This window comes from Pongo abelii, chromosome X (genome assembly GCF_028885655.2).
Source record: "Pongo abelii isolate AG06213 chromosome X, NHGRI_mPonAbe1-v2.0_pri, whole genome shotgun sequence".
In the NCBI taxonomy this organism is placed as follows: Eukaryota; Metazoa; Chordata; class Mammalia; order Primates; family Hominidae; genus Pongo; species Pongo abelii.
Genome location: NC_072008.2, coordinates 144808846 through 144821310, shown reverse-complemented (window position 1 = coordinate 144821310; position 12465 = coordinate 144808846). Strand labels below are relative to the sequence as shown.

The 12465-nt window shown below is 36.9% G+C and overlaps 1 protein-coding gene and 1 long non-coding RNA gene across 5 annotated transcripts in view; one reads left to right on the top strand and one right to left on the bottom strand.

Annotated features, from left to right (window-relative positions):
• FGF13 (fibroblast growth factor 13) overlaps positions 1–5088 on the top strand; it is a 592158-nt gene extending 587070 nt beyond the window's left edge. For all 4 annotated transcript variants that reach the window (XM_009235319.3, XM_054544113.1, XM_054544114.2 and 1 more), the window contains 2 exons: positions 898–1096; positions 3692–5088. In XM_009235319.3, the coding sequence (XP_009233594.2) occupies positions 898–1096; positions 3692–3828 (336 nt within the window). In that variant the 3' untranslated portion in view covers positions 3829–5088. The remainder of the gene's footprint in view (positions 1–897; positions 1097–3691) is intronic.
• Positions 1–12465, bottom strand: part of LOC129053081 (uncharacterized) — a 139224-nt gene that overhangs the window by 73020 nt on the left and 53739 nt on the right. The window lies entirely within an intron of this gene.

The following is a 12465-nucleotide window of genomic DNA, read 5'->3' as shown; positions in this document are numbered from 1 at the left end:
TCATTTTTAATGGCTGTTTATTGTACACATAGACACGTGTACACTCAAACACACAAAAGGTTTTTTGTTGGTGGTGGTTTTTTTGTTTGTTTCCTTGAAATGGTCTATTGAGGGCAGGAGCCCTTCATTTGAAAAATCCAGTCTAAAGTAAAAATGGCCAAATGCATGACAAGAAAACCATATTCCTGAGTTCACAGTCCACTGGGCTGCTCTATCATGTCTGCTAGTAAAATTGCTGTAAATTCCTTGCTTTTGTATTGATTTGCGCATGTAAATGTTACTGTAAGGCAAGGATGGGGTGAGGGGGGAATTTTTCTTTCTGTCTCAAGTCAAGGTCCAATGATCCAAAAAAAATCAATTTGGTTTACCTAAAAGTAAAAGGTAGGCTTTCTTTGTAGCATTCTTTTAGAAATATAGGCAGAAAGCATTGTAACACAGATTTCAGCCTGAGGCAATTGACAACCGTAGTGTATAATAACTCAAGAATCCATGAAAATTAAGTACAAGGACCGAATGTTTATTTTCTCATATTGAACCCTGAAGGGAACAAAGCTCCATGTGTCAGTTTTATGCTTGTCTTTTCAATCCTTGGCTCTTGTAGTTGTCCAATAGATTTCACTTATGTGGCTTGTTCTAATGTTCCCATTACCTATTACAAAGAGAGCTAATCATTGATCAATAGCACTTTCACTTATGACTTTTTCTAAAGCATCATGTGAAATGTTATATATAGTCTGATGGTTTCCAATGATGATAGTTTATACTATTAAAATAGAGCACCAGTCACACAAGCTTTTACAAAGTGTGTCTTAATCTCCTAAAAGGCAATACCACATGATTCTACAGGAAATTCATAGCTATAACCACTGAACTTTTGTTTATTTACTTTTGTTGCAGGAACTTTTCACACCTGAGTGCAAATTCAAAGAATCAGTGTTTGAAAATTATTACGTGACATATTCATCAATGATATACCGTCAGCAGCAGTCAGGCCGAGGGTGGTATCTGGGTCTGAACAAAGAAGGAGAGATCATGAAAGGCAACCACGTGAAGAAGAACAAGCCTGCAGCTCATTTTCTGCCCAAACCACTGAAAGGTACATTTGATATTGTGGGAACTATGGATTATGCTACTAAATATACTTATTTATTAAATTTCAATAAACCACTGAAAGGTAAACTTGATATTGTGGGAACTGTGGATTATGCTACTAAATATTTATTTATTAAATTTCAATAGTTGTGGGGGTTTTTGGTTACATAGTTGTGGAGGTTTTTGTAGTTTCAATAGTTGTGGGGGTTTTTGGTTACAGGTGGTTTTTGGTTACATAGACAAGCTATTTAGTGGTGACTTCTGAAATTTTGGTGCACTCATCACCCAAGCAGTATACACTGTACCCAGTATGTAGTGTTTTATCCCTCACACCACTCCCAACCTTCCCCCCAACCAAGTTCCCAAAGTCCATTATATCATGCTTATGCTTTATGTCTTCATAGCTTAGCTCCCACTTAAGTGAGAACATACAATATTTGGCTTTCCGTTCCTGAGTTACCTCACTTCGAATAATGGCCTCCAGGTCCATCCAAGTTGCTGCAGAAGACATCATATCATTCCTTTTTATGGCTGAGTAGTGTTCCATGGTGTATATATAACACATTTTTTATCCACTCATTGATTGATGGGCACTTAAGTTGGTTCCATATTTTTGCAATTGTTCATTGTGCTGCTATAAACATACCTGTGCAGTTGTGTTTTTCATATGATGACTTATTTTCCTTTCAGTAGCTACCCAGGAGTGAGATTGCTGGATCCAATGCTACTTTTAGTTCTTTAAGGATTCTCCATACTGTTTTCCATAGTGTTTGTACTAATTTACATTCTCGCCAGCAGTGTAAAAGTGTTCCCTTTCACCACATCCATGCCAACAGCTGTTGTTTTTTGACATTTTAATTATAGCCATTCTTGCAGCAGTAAGGTGGTATCTCATTGTGGTTTTAATTTGCATTTCCCTAATGATTAGTGATGTTGAACATTTAGAAATAGTAATTTAAAGCAGTCCTTAATAATACTTTTGAAAGTGAAACAGTTGTTCCACATTAAGACATTTATTTAAAAAACTTACATTTTGTAACACTCAAAAACATTTGCTCTCCTGATTTTAATTTTTCCATAGTGCATGTACATATAGTGACACTTTACTTATGTGGAAGTAACTTACATGCTAACTCAGGACATCCAAGATCCCCAAATTATGCTAAAATGTTGCCTGGGCAGAAACATAGGTGTTAAAAATGTGTGTACGCGGCCGGGCACGGTGGCTCATGCCTGTAATCCCAGCACTTTGGGAGGCCGAGGCGGGCAGATCACGAGGTCCAGAGAATGGCGTGAACCTGGGAGGCGGAGCTTACAGTGAGCTGAGATCGCGCCACTGGACTACAGCCTGGGCGACAGAGTGAGACTCCGTCTCAAAAAACAAAAGAAAAAAAAATGTGTGTACACTTAACACTTACCAGAAAGCTCCTTGGGTCCTCTCTAAGGGCCCAACATATTATTTCAACAAATTTTGCTTATAGTTTTCCCATCATTAATAGCAGATTAATAGCAAAGTAGAAAGGGTGAGGGACAAGAATAGGCTATGGAAGATAGGGATATAAGAAATAGTGAGCTATGGTAGAGAAGAGACAGAAAATGCAGGCAAAGCAGAGGAAGACCAAAGAGATCACTAGCCTGAGGTTAGAATAGGGGTTTAGAGTAGAGGCAGACACTGTGCAATTCAAATAAGCATAGCACTGTGTTTTACAGCACATTTTTTGGAGCCAGACTACCTAGATTCAAGGCCCAACTTCACTTTTTGCTAACTGGATGGTCTTGAACAGGTTATTTACCTGTGTATGCCTCAAGTTCATCTGTATAATATGGATAAGAGTACTTATAAGATTCTCATAGGGACTAAATGGGATAATGCATGCAAAGAACTTAGAGTAGTATCTAATGTTATAAGTGTTCCATAACTATAAGCTATTATGTTTATTCATAGCAGAATAATAATAAATTTTACCATTTACTGTACCAAGAATTATCCAATACTTAGACTCTTAAAGTGTTTCATTTTAAAGTATGATAGAAATCAGTGTTTTAAAATGTTTTAAATTTTAGTATTTGCCTTGTACAGTATGCTATAGATCATATTTAGACTTCTAAGAAGTTTATTAAATGCATTTTTTATTAATCCTCTCTTACATAACCATATGTGATTGAAGTTAGGCATTAAAATTCTTTACACACTACTACACCAAGGCTAAATTTTTGCTTAATCTGAACCTGTCCACTCTCTACTGAGTCCTTGAAAGCAGTGTTTTTCATGTCTGGCTTAAGGCACAGAAGCCTAGTAACCAAAAGAAAAGTTGAGGACCAGTGGGGTATGCCCATTTGTTTAATGTATTTTTTTCTCTTTTTCCTTTTCTGAATTTAATTTATAATTGACATAAAAAATTGTACATATTATGAACAAGATATTTTGAAATATGTAGACATTGTGGAATAGCTAAATCAAGCTAATTAATATATGCATTACCTCACATACTTATCATTTAGGTGTGTAGAATAGAACACCTACAAACTATTCTTAGAAATTTTCCCAATTGGTATACCCATTTGAAGGCCTTTTACACCATCTTTGTGTGCTTTTCAGTGGCCATGTACAAGGAGCCATCACTGCACGATCTCACGGAGTTCTCCCGATCTGGAAGCGGGACCCCAACCAAGAGCAGAAGTGTCTCTGGCGTGCTGAATGGAGGCAAATCCATGAGCCACAATGAATCAACGTAGCCAGTGAGGGCAAAAGAAGGGCTCTGTAACAGAACCTTACCTCCAGGTGCTGTTGAATTCTTCTAGCAGTCCTTCACCCAAAAGTTCAAATTTGTCAGTGACATTTACCAAACAAACAGGCAGAGTTCACTATTCTATCTGCCATTAGACCTTCTTATCATCCATACTAAAGCCCCATTATTTAGATTGAGCTTGTGCAAAAGAATGCCAAGCATTTTAGTGAACTAAATCTGGGAGAAGGACTGCCAAATTTTCTCATGATCTCACCTATACTTTGGGGATGATAATCCAAAAATATTTCACAGCACTAATGCTGATCAAAATTTGCTCTCCCACCAAGAAAATGTAAAAGACCACAATTCTTCTTCAAAAACAAACAAAACAAAACATAACAAAATTAACTGCTTAAATGTTTTGTCGGGGCAAACAAAATTATGTGAATTGTGTTGTTTTCTTGGCTTGATGTTTTCTATCTACGCTTGATTCACATGTACTCTTTTCTTTGGCATAGTGCAACTTTATGATTTCTGAAATTCAATGGTTCTATTGACTTTTTGCGTCACTTAATCCAAATCAACCAAATTCAGGGTTGAATCTGAATTGGCTTCTCAGGCTCAAGGTAACAGTGTTCTTGTGGTTTTACCAATTGTTTTTCTGTTTTTAGATTTGTAGTATTCTGGTCAAGTTATTGTGCCGTACTTTGTGCGTAGAAATTGAGTTGTATTGTCAACCCCAGTCAGTAAAGATAACTTCAAAAAATTATCCTCAAGTGTAGATTTCTCTTAATTCCATTTGTGTATCATGTTAAACTATTGTTGTGGCTTCTTGTGTAAAGACAGGAACTGTGGAACTGTGATGTTGTCTTTTGTGTTGTTAAAATAAGAAATGTCTTATCTGTATGAGTCCTCCTGTCATTGTATTTGGCACATGAATATTGTGTACAAGGAATTGTTAAGACTGGTTTTCCCTCAACAACATATATTATACTTGCTACTGGAAAAGTGTTTAAGACTTAGCTAGGTTTCCATTTAGATCTTCATATCTGTTGCATGGAAGAAAGTTGGGTTCTTGGCATAGAGTTGCATGATATGTAAGATTTTGTGCATTCATAATTGTTAAAAATCTGTGTTCCAAAAGTGGACATAGCATGTACAGGCAGTTTTCTGTCCTGTGCACAAAAAGTTTAAAAAAAGTTGTTTAATATTTGTTGTTGTATACCCAAATACGCACCGAATAAACTCTTTATATTCATTCAATGAATAATCTTCCAACATGTATTTATTGAGCGTCCATTATGTGCCAGTAACTGAAGTAGCAACTGGAAGTAAACATTGTATAATGTAGATAAGGTCACTGTCCTCAGATAATCTACAGTCTAGAGATAGATTCATATTAACATGAACACTTTAAAGTGTGTTTATTTTACTAGTTACTGTACTTGGACTTCAGATTGGTACAAAGGAATTCACATTCCCATTCAGTAGTCAAATCATACAAATGAGACCTTTGTGCTAGTATTTTCTCTGCCACTCACAGTGTCATTTCCCCTCTCTGTTGCTTATTTCTCTCCTCTCTAGAGGGAATACACAGGACTAAATATCTAGTGTCCTTTCTACCTTTGAGAACTGAAGGAAAATGTAAAATTTTTTTAATGTTGATGACTTTTCTCTAGCTCCCCAAAGCTGCATTGTCTGGCAGTGAACACTTTGAGAGCAGTCAATACAGATGGTCTCTGACTTACAATAGTTCAACTTACTTACATTTTTTGGGGGGGCTTTACAGTGGTACAGAAGCAATAGGCATTTAGTAGAACTCATACTTTAAGCACCCATACAACCATTTTGCTTTTTATTTCCAGTACAGTATTAAATAAATGACATGAGATAGTCAACACTTTATTACAAAATATGCTTTGTAGTACATGATTTTGTCCAACTGTAAGATAATATAAGCGTTCTAAGCACATTTAAAGTAGGCTAGGCTAAGCTATGATGTTTGCTAGGTTAGGTGTATTAAATGCATTTTCAACTTAAGATGGGTTTATTGGTATGTGACCCCATCGTAAGTGAAGATCATCTGTATATGGAGGGAAGAATTGTGAAATACATAAAACGTAATTGACTAGTGCTTTTCAGAGCATCTGCAAATAAAATTACTGGGGCCCCAAACAGCCTGCTTTTGCAAGGAGGGGAGACTCCTCATTTCTAAGCTGTTTGGACCAGATTCAGCATGAGCTCCTATCCCTGCCCACCCCAGCCCAGTCTAGTCACCTTGTGATTTCATGAGATAAGTCCTCCTCATCCTGCCTGAGCTCTAAACACACCTACATGAGCTAAGCCCACCTGCCTATCTTGGATGCAGGATCCTTTGTACCATGTTTTAAAAATCAGGAGACTCTCACTCAACCACCTCTCCCTATTAACTCTTACTAATTTTCAATCAGTAGGGAAAAGTAGTGCATTGTCTCCCTCTTTCTCTAAGAACTTTAAAGTTTGGTCACTGACTACTTCAGTTGCTGGTCTTGCTTTTTCTGTTGTTCAGAAATAGTGTAGGTCTGCTGGTAATAAGCAAATTAGCACTATGTGGGTCTCAGGGATGCCTGCATTAGTAGGATGGAGTCAAAATGCCCAGGAAGAATCCTTTACCCCCAGCATTCTTTATTGTTTTAAACAGACAGTGGTGTTAAAATAAATTAATAAGTAAATAGTCCTCAAACCTTCCTACGAGTGATGATATCAATACTTTCACACATCTTCATTACACACACACATACACACACACCCTTTCCCACCCCATCCCCTCATGCACACCCTTTAGTAGCATTCCTCCTGGCAGAAAATATTAGTCCTGCCACATAACTGATGAAAGAAAAAAAAGACTCTTTAGTCAAATAGTTGTGGGAAACACTTCAAATACTATTGGGTCTCAGGTATTAGCTCACATCAGAATCACCTGGAAGGCTTGTAAGACTCAGGTCACTGGACTTCACCTTCAGAGTTTCTGACTGAGTGAGTCTTGTGTGGGCCCAAAACTTGGCATTTCTAACAAGTTTCCAGGTGATGCTGAGGCTGTTGATCCTTGGGATTTTGAGAACCACTGGTATTAGTTCATTCTCACGCTGCTATAAAGATACTACCTGAGACTGGGTAATTTATAAAGGAAAGAGGTTTAATTGACTCGCAGTTCTGCATGGCTGGGGAGGCCTCAGGAAACTTACAATCATGGCAGAAGATGAAGGGGAAGCAAGGACCTTTTTCATATGGCAGCAGGAGAGAGAATGGGAAAGCGCCACTTATCAATCAGATTTAGTGAGAACTTCCTCACTATATGAGACAGCATGGGGAAACCCCCCCGAGGATCCAATCACCTCCCACCAGGTCCCTCCCTCAACACATTGGGATTACAATTCTAAATGAGATTTAGGTGGGGACACAGAGCCAAACCGTATCACACTGGCATACACTATTCCTTTCTTCAGGATTAGTGTGCATTAGCAGATTAATTTCTGAAAAGTCTTGTGTTAGAGAAATCTGTTTAACTTCTACAAATGCTGAGACAAACTTATTGGGCCACAAAGCCACATTTTCATGGAGCGTCTGTTAACATTGCAGTAGAGTGGTAGTCCTCAAGCTTTTTATGTGTACCTGAATCACCTGTGATGTTTTATATGCTTCTTTTGTTTTAAGCTTGGCCTGGGAATCTCCTGAATATGATACCTACTGTTCTATGCCACAGCACTTCATGTCAGTGTTCTATGGCATAGCACTTAATGTCAGTTTTCCACCCCATCTGTGAACGTATATTCAATCATTACACTGTATTTAGCCTGAGATTGAATATGGAAAAGAAAACAACACTTTCTTCAGGCTTCTTGCAACTTTTTAAAAGCAAAACAGGCTCCAATTCCCCCTCCCAGGAGTTGTGTTTGTATCCAAAGAGAGCACATGCTCATTGCCATGGAATCCTTAAAGGACTGAGAGGGAAGTGATCTGTGGCACTCCTCCCCTCCCTAACCAGTACATTTGTTCCAGTTTTAAGCCAGTCAAGCTCACCGAAGAGTTTTTCAAAGACCTTAGCTACATGGATTTAACTTTTCCAAGCATCCATTGTCCAAATGAACATATGAGGGAAAGTGAATATCTCTTCATCTACATCAGCTGACCATAACTATGCTGTGGATAAGGGGTGGTGGGATCAGAACTGACAACCATTTTCAACAAATTTCATACGAATGTGTCTTAGAAGCCTCATTTAGATGAGATGTCATTCATGGGTAAAACTGAAATGTGCCTTCACTGGCAGAGTCTTTAAACAACAATCTCTTCAAGACAATCTACGCTTTTTTTCTATTGTTTCTGAAAATCCTTTCAACCTCTATTCAAAGCCATTTTTGCACTTTAGAAATTGATTACAGCAGGACTCTAATTGTCAGTACAAAAATCTGTACAGGGATATGGCAGTGGTATAATAGATGACCATTTCCAATTATAAAACAATTAGCAAAGTATAGCTAGGTCAGGCCACTAGTACCCTTCAAATTCTTAACCATATTTACAAAGACAACTTTTCATAACTTTTATTGCTCTGTCCACAAAGATGTGGTCTCATGGTTTCATACGATTGAGAATGCTACAAGTAATAGTATACTGAAAAGAACATGTCTCTCATTCTGGACTGCTCTTTATCTCCAAGAAACAGAGAGAGAGAGAATGAAAAAAAATCCCAGCTTAGAGGAATTTTGGAAGTTACTCTTTCATGAACCATCACATTTTCTGGGCCTTTTTAATCTTTAAACACTGTTACTCTTTAGAGGTTAGTTTAAATTTGTTGCACAGAGAACAATAATCTATGACAAATCAATGAACCCTTTTGCTAATATCACATGAGTACAGGTATCTTGTATTTCTCATCACATTTACCATAATAAAGAATGCAGACAAGTATAATACATGGCATCATTTTGGGGATTTTCCAATTTCTATGTGGGCATACTGGAAGAAGTTTGTAACAGTTGCAATTCTGTTACAATGCAGGAAGTCTTTCTAGAACACACAATGTGGATGATTTTCAGTTTTAGAATTGTAAACTAATTAACCAAATGTCAATTCAGTTTCTCACTTTTTATTAGCTTTTGTTGCAAACACTGCCTCTCTATTTCTCTTTTGTACAAACACTTCTCTCTCACACACACATGCACACACACACAGGCACACACATAGATGTGCCTCCAAAAGAACTCAGAGCTGCTGTCTTCCTCTGGGAGGATGATCGTATGTCTATTCAGTTGGGAGAATGGAGCAGTCAAGTTCAAAATCCATGTGGCTCTCTGGCTTCAGAAGCTATCCTTTCAGCTGTGATACACACACTAAATAGTATTGCCCAGGTTTGCCCTACAATATGTTAGCATATCTGCATATTTTGTACTGTAATAATGTGTACGCTCTTAATAATTTGTTTTTAATGCTGTGTAAAGTTAGCAATTAGAGTAAGAGAAATGTATGGGATAATGATTGAGTAAAAACTCAGCTCCTTTGAGTCAATCACTCAGCTTGTTGGCACAGTAGATATTTATTACCTTAAATACTGTCAGTGCTGCACAGCACATTACTGAGACCTGGATAAAGCATTCACACAAAGATAAATGGATTGAAACTGCGTCAATTTTGTAGAAAAAGATATTCTGGGGTTTAGTAACAGAGAATTTTTCTTTCCTTGCTGGGATTAATAAAGTGGAACTCCAATTGCAAGTAACTATTCAGTTTTATGTTCTTCACATATGGAAACCTCTCTGTCACTAATACCCTGGGACAAACGGGATGATTACAGTCCAAGTGTTATTTTCTTCTTCAAAAATTTCAAAACCAAAATGAATTAGTTCTCCAAGTCTGGGTATACTATACTTTTCTTCTTAATGTAAAACAGCTGAATAAAACAGCTTGAACAATGTTTGACCTTCATGGGTCTTAAGAATGTTTCAAAATACACCACCAATATATTTACCAACATATTTAGTGCCAGATGTACACAAAACAAACACTACCCTATTGTTTCTGTGTGCATGTGTGTGTGTGTGTGTGTGTGTGTGTGTGTGTGTAGCAGGACACTAAATAAAGAAGTCATGTTGCTATTCTTAGGGAAGTTCTAGTAAAGAGAGCTTCAAAGTTCCTTGGAGTCACCTGCAAGGCTAACTGTACTAAAAGCGGAATTTGCATGATCTTTCTACAAACTCTCAGTGTAGAGTGGTAGATAGACGTGCAAGCATCACACTTAGATTACAATAAATGCTGTAATGTAAAAAATACAATGGAGGAAAAATTTTTGATTAGGGAAATTTAAACATTTTCAAAGAAGAGTTAATTTTTCAGTGGAGTCTTAAAAGATGAGTAGGAATTCAACAGCCAGAAGGGAAGTGTAGACACTCCATGTCAAATAAAACAAAGCAGAACAGAATAGTATAAGTGAAGGCATAGAGCTTCACATGAAAGGCACATGAAATAGCACTGGGTATCTCAAAAATATTAATTAACCTAGTGTAGCTGGACAATGACAGGCAGAGCCCCTGGTATGCAAGTGATGTCTGGGAAAGGAGCAATCTTTCTACAGTGCCTCATTCCATCATACCTCATTACCAGAAAAACATTATGAGCCACTTAGGTCTGTATTATTTGAGCATCTCTGAAATGGAGCTGCTCTACATGTTTTGTAGAAACCTAATGAGTAATTTATTCTCATCAGTAGACAAAATGAAAGAAAATGGACTATGAGCAAAGTATGATTCACAACCTTGCCTATTAGGGTATAGAAGATTGCCCTACTAATTCCTCCTTTACTTCTATTGAACAATCTGTATTTTGCCTGCTCAAAAAGGAATTCCTCAAGTTATAGGGGTAGTTTGACCAGTACAATCATATAAGAAAAAAATCAGCAAAATTTTGTTCTAACAACATCTTCCATCTAAAGTGCACATTTTATTTTTTTAAGGTAACATAATTACTATGAACAACCAAAATGGTATATAAAGGTGAAAAATTAAAATATTTTTTTTTACAGTTCCATGTTACCTCAACCCTTAGACCCTGGTAACCACCATTCAACTCTCTGTTTCCATTAGTTGAACTTTTTAAGATTCTTTTTATATAAAGGATGTCATGTAGTATTTTTTCTTTTTGCATCTGGCTTATTTCACTTAGTTTGCTTATTTCAAAATGCTCTGAAGTTTCATCCATGTTTCTGTAAATGGAAGGAGTTCCCTCTTTATATGGCTAAGATATATATATATATATAATTTTCTTTCTTCATACTTCTGTCCATGGGCACTTAGGTTGTTCCATAACTTATCTACTGTGAATAATGGTGCAGTGGGAGTGCAGATGTCTGTTTGGCATACTGATTTAATTTCCTTTGGATATATAACCAGAATATAACCAGAAGTGGGAATGCTGGATCATACAGTAGTTCTATTTTTACTTTTATGAGGATCTCCATACTGTTTTACATAATGGCTATACTAATTTACATTCCCATAAACAGTGTACAAGAATACCTCCTTGCCAACACTTATTATCTTTTAAGTTTTAGATAATATTATTCCCATTAATAACGTGTGATATTACATTGTGGTTTTGATCTGCATTTCCCTTATGATTAATGATGTTAAGTACCTTTTCAGATATATGTTGGCCATTTGTATGTCTTCCTTGGAGAGATGTCTATTCAGCTCCTTGGTCCATTTTTCAAAATACAGTTATTTGTATTTTTGCTATTGAGTTGTATGAGTTCCTTATATATTTTGGATGTTAACCCCTTATGAGAAATATGGTTTGCAAATATTTTCTCCTATTCCGCAGGTTGCCTTTTCATTTTGTCGATTGTTTCCTTTGCTGGGCAGATAATTTTTTTATTTTATTTATTTTTTGAAACAGTGTCTCACTCTGTCACCCAGGCTGGAGTGCAGTGGCGTGATCATGGCTCACCACAGCCTTGACCTCCCCAGGATTAGGTGATCCTCCCACCTCAGTTGTTGTATTTTTAGTAGAGATGGAGTTTCACCATGTTGCCCAGGCTGGTCTCAAACTCCTGGGCTCAGGCCATCTTGCCCACCTTGGGACCTGCCAAAGTGTTAGGATTAGAGGCATGGGCCACCATGCCTGGCTTTGAAACTTTTTAATTTAATGTAGTCTGACTCGTTTATTTTTACTTTGTTGCATGTGCTTTTGGTGTTACAGCCAAAAAAAGTTATTGCCAAGACCAATGCCATAGACCTTATTTCTTATTCTAGTAATTTTACAATTTTAGGTCTTATGTTTAAGTTTTTAATCGATTTTGAGTTGATTTTTGTGTATGGTATAGGATAAGGGTCCAATTTCATTATTTTGTATTTGGACATTCAATGTTTAAAATACAATTTATGGAATGGAATATATTTCCCCATGATGTTTTTAGTGCCTTTGTTGAAGATTAGTTGATCATATATGTGTGGGTTTGTTTCTTGGCTTTCTATTCTGTTCCATTGGTCTATGTGTCCGCTTCTATGCCAATACCATACTGTTTTCATTACTCTAGCTTTATAATATAATTTCAAATCAGGAAATGTTCTAAACTTTCTCAAGATTGTTTTAGATCTTTGGGGACTTAGGT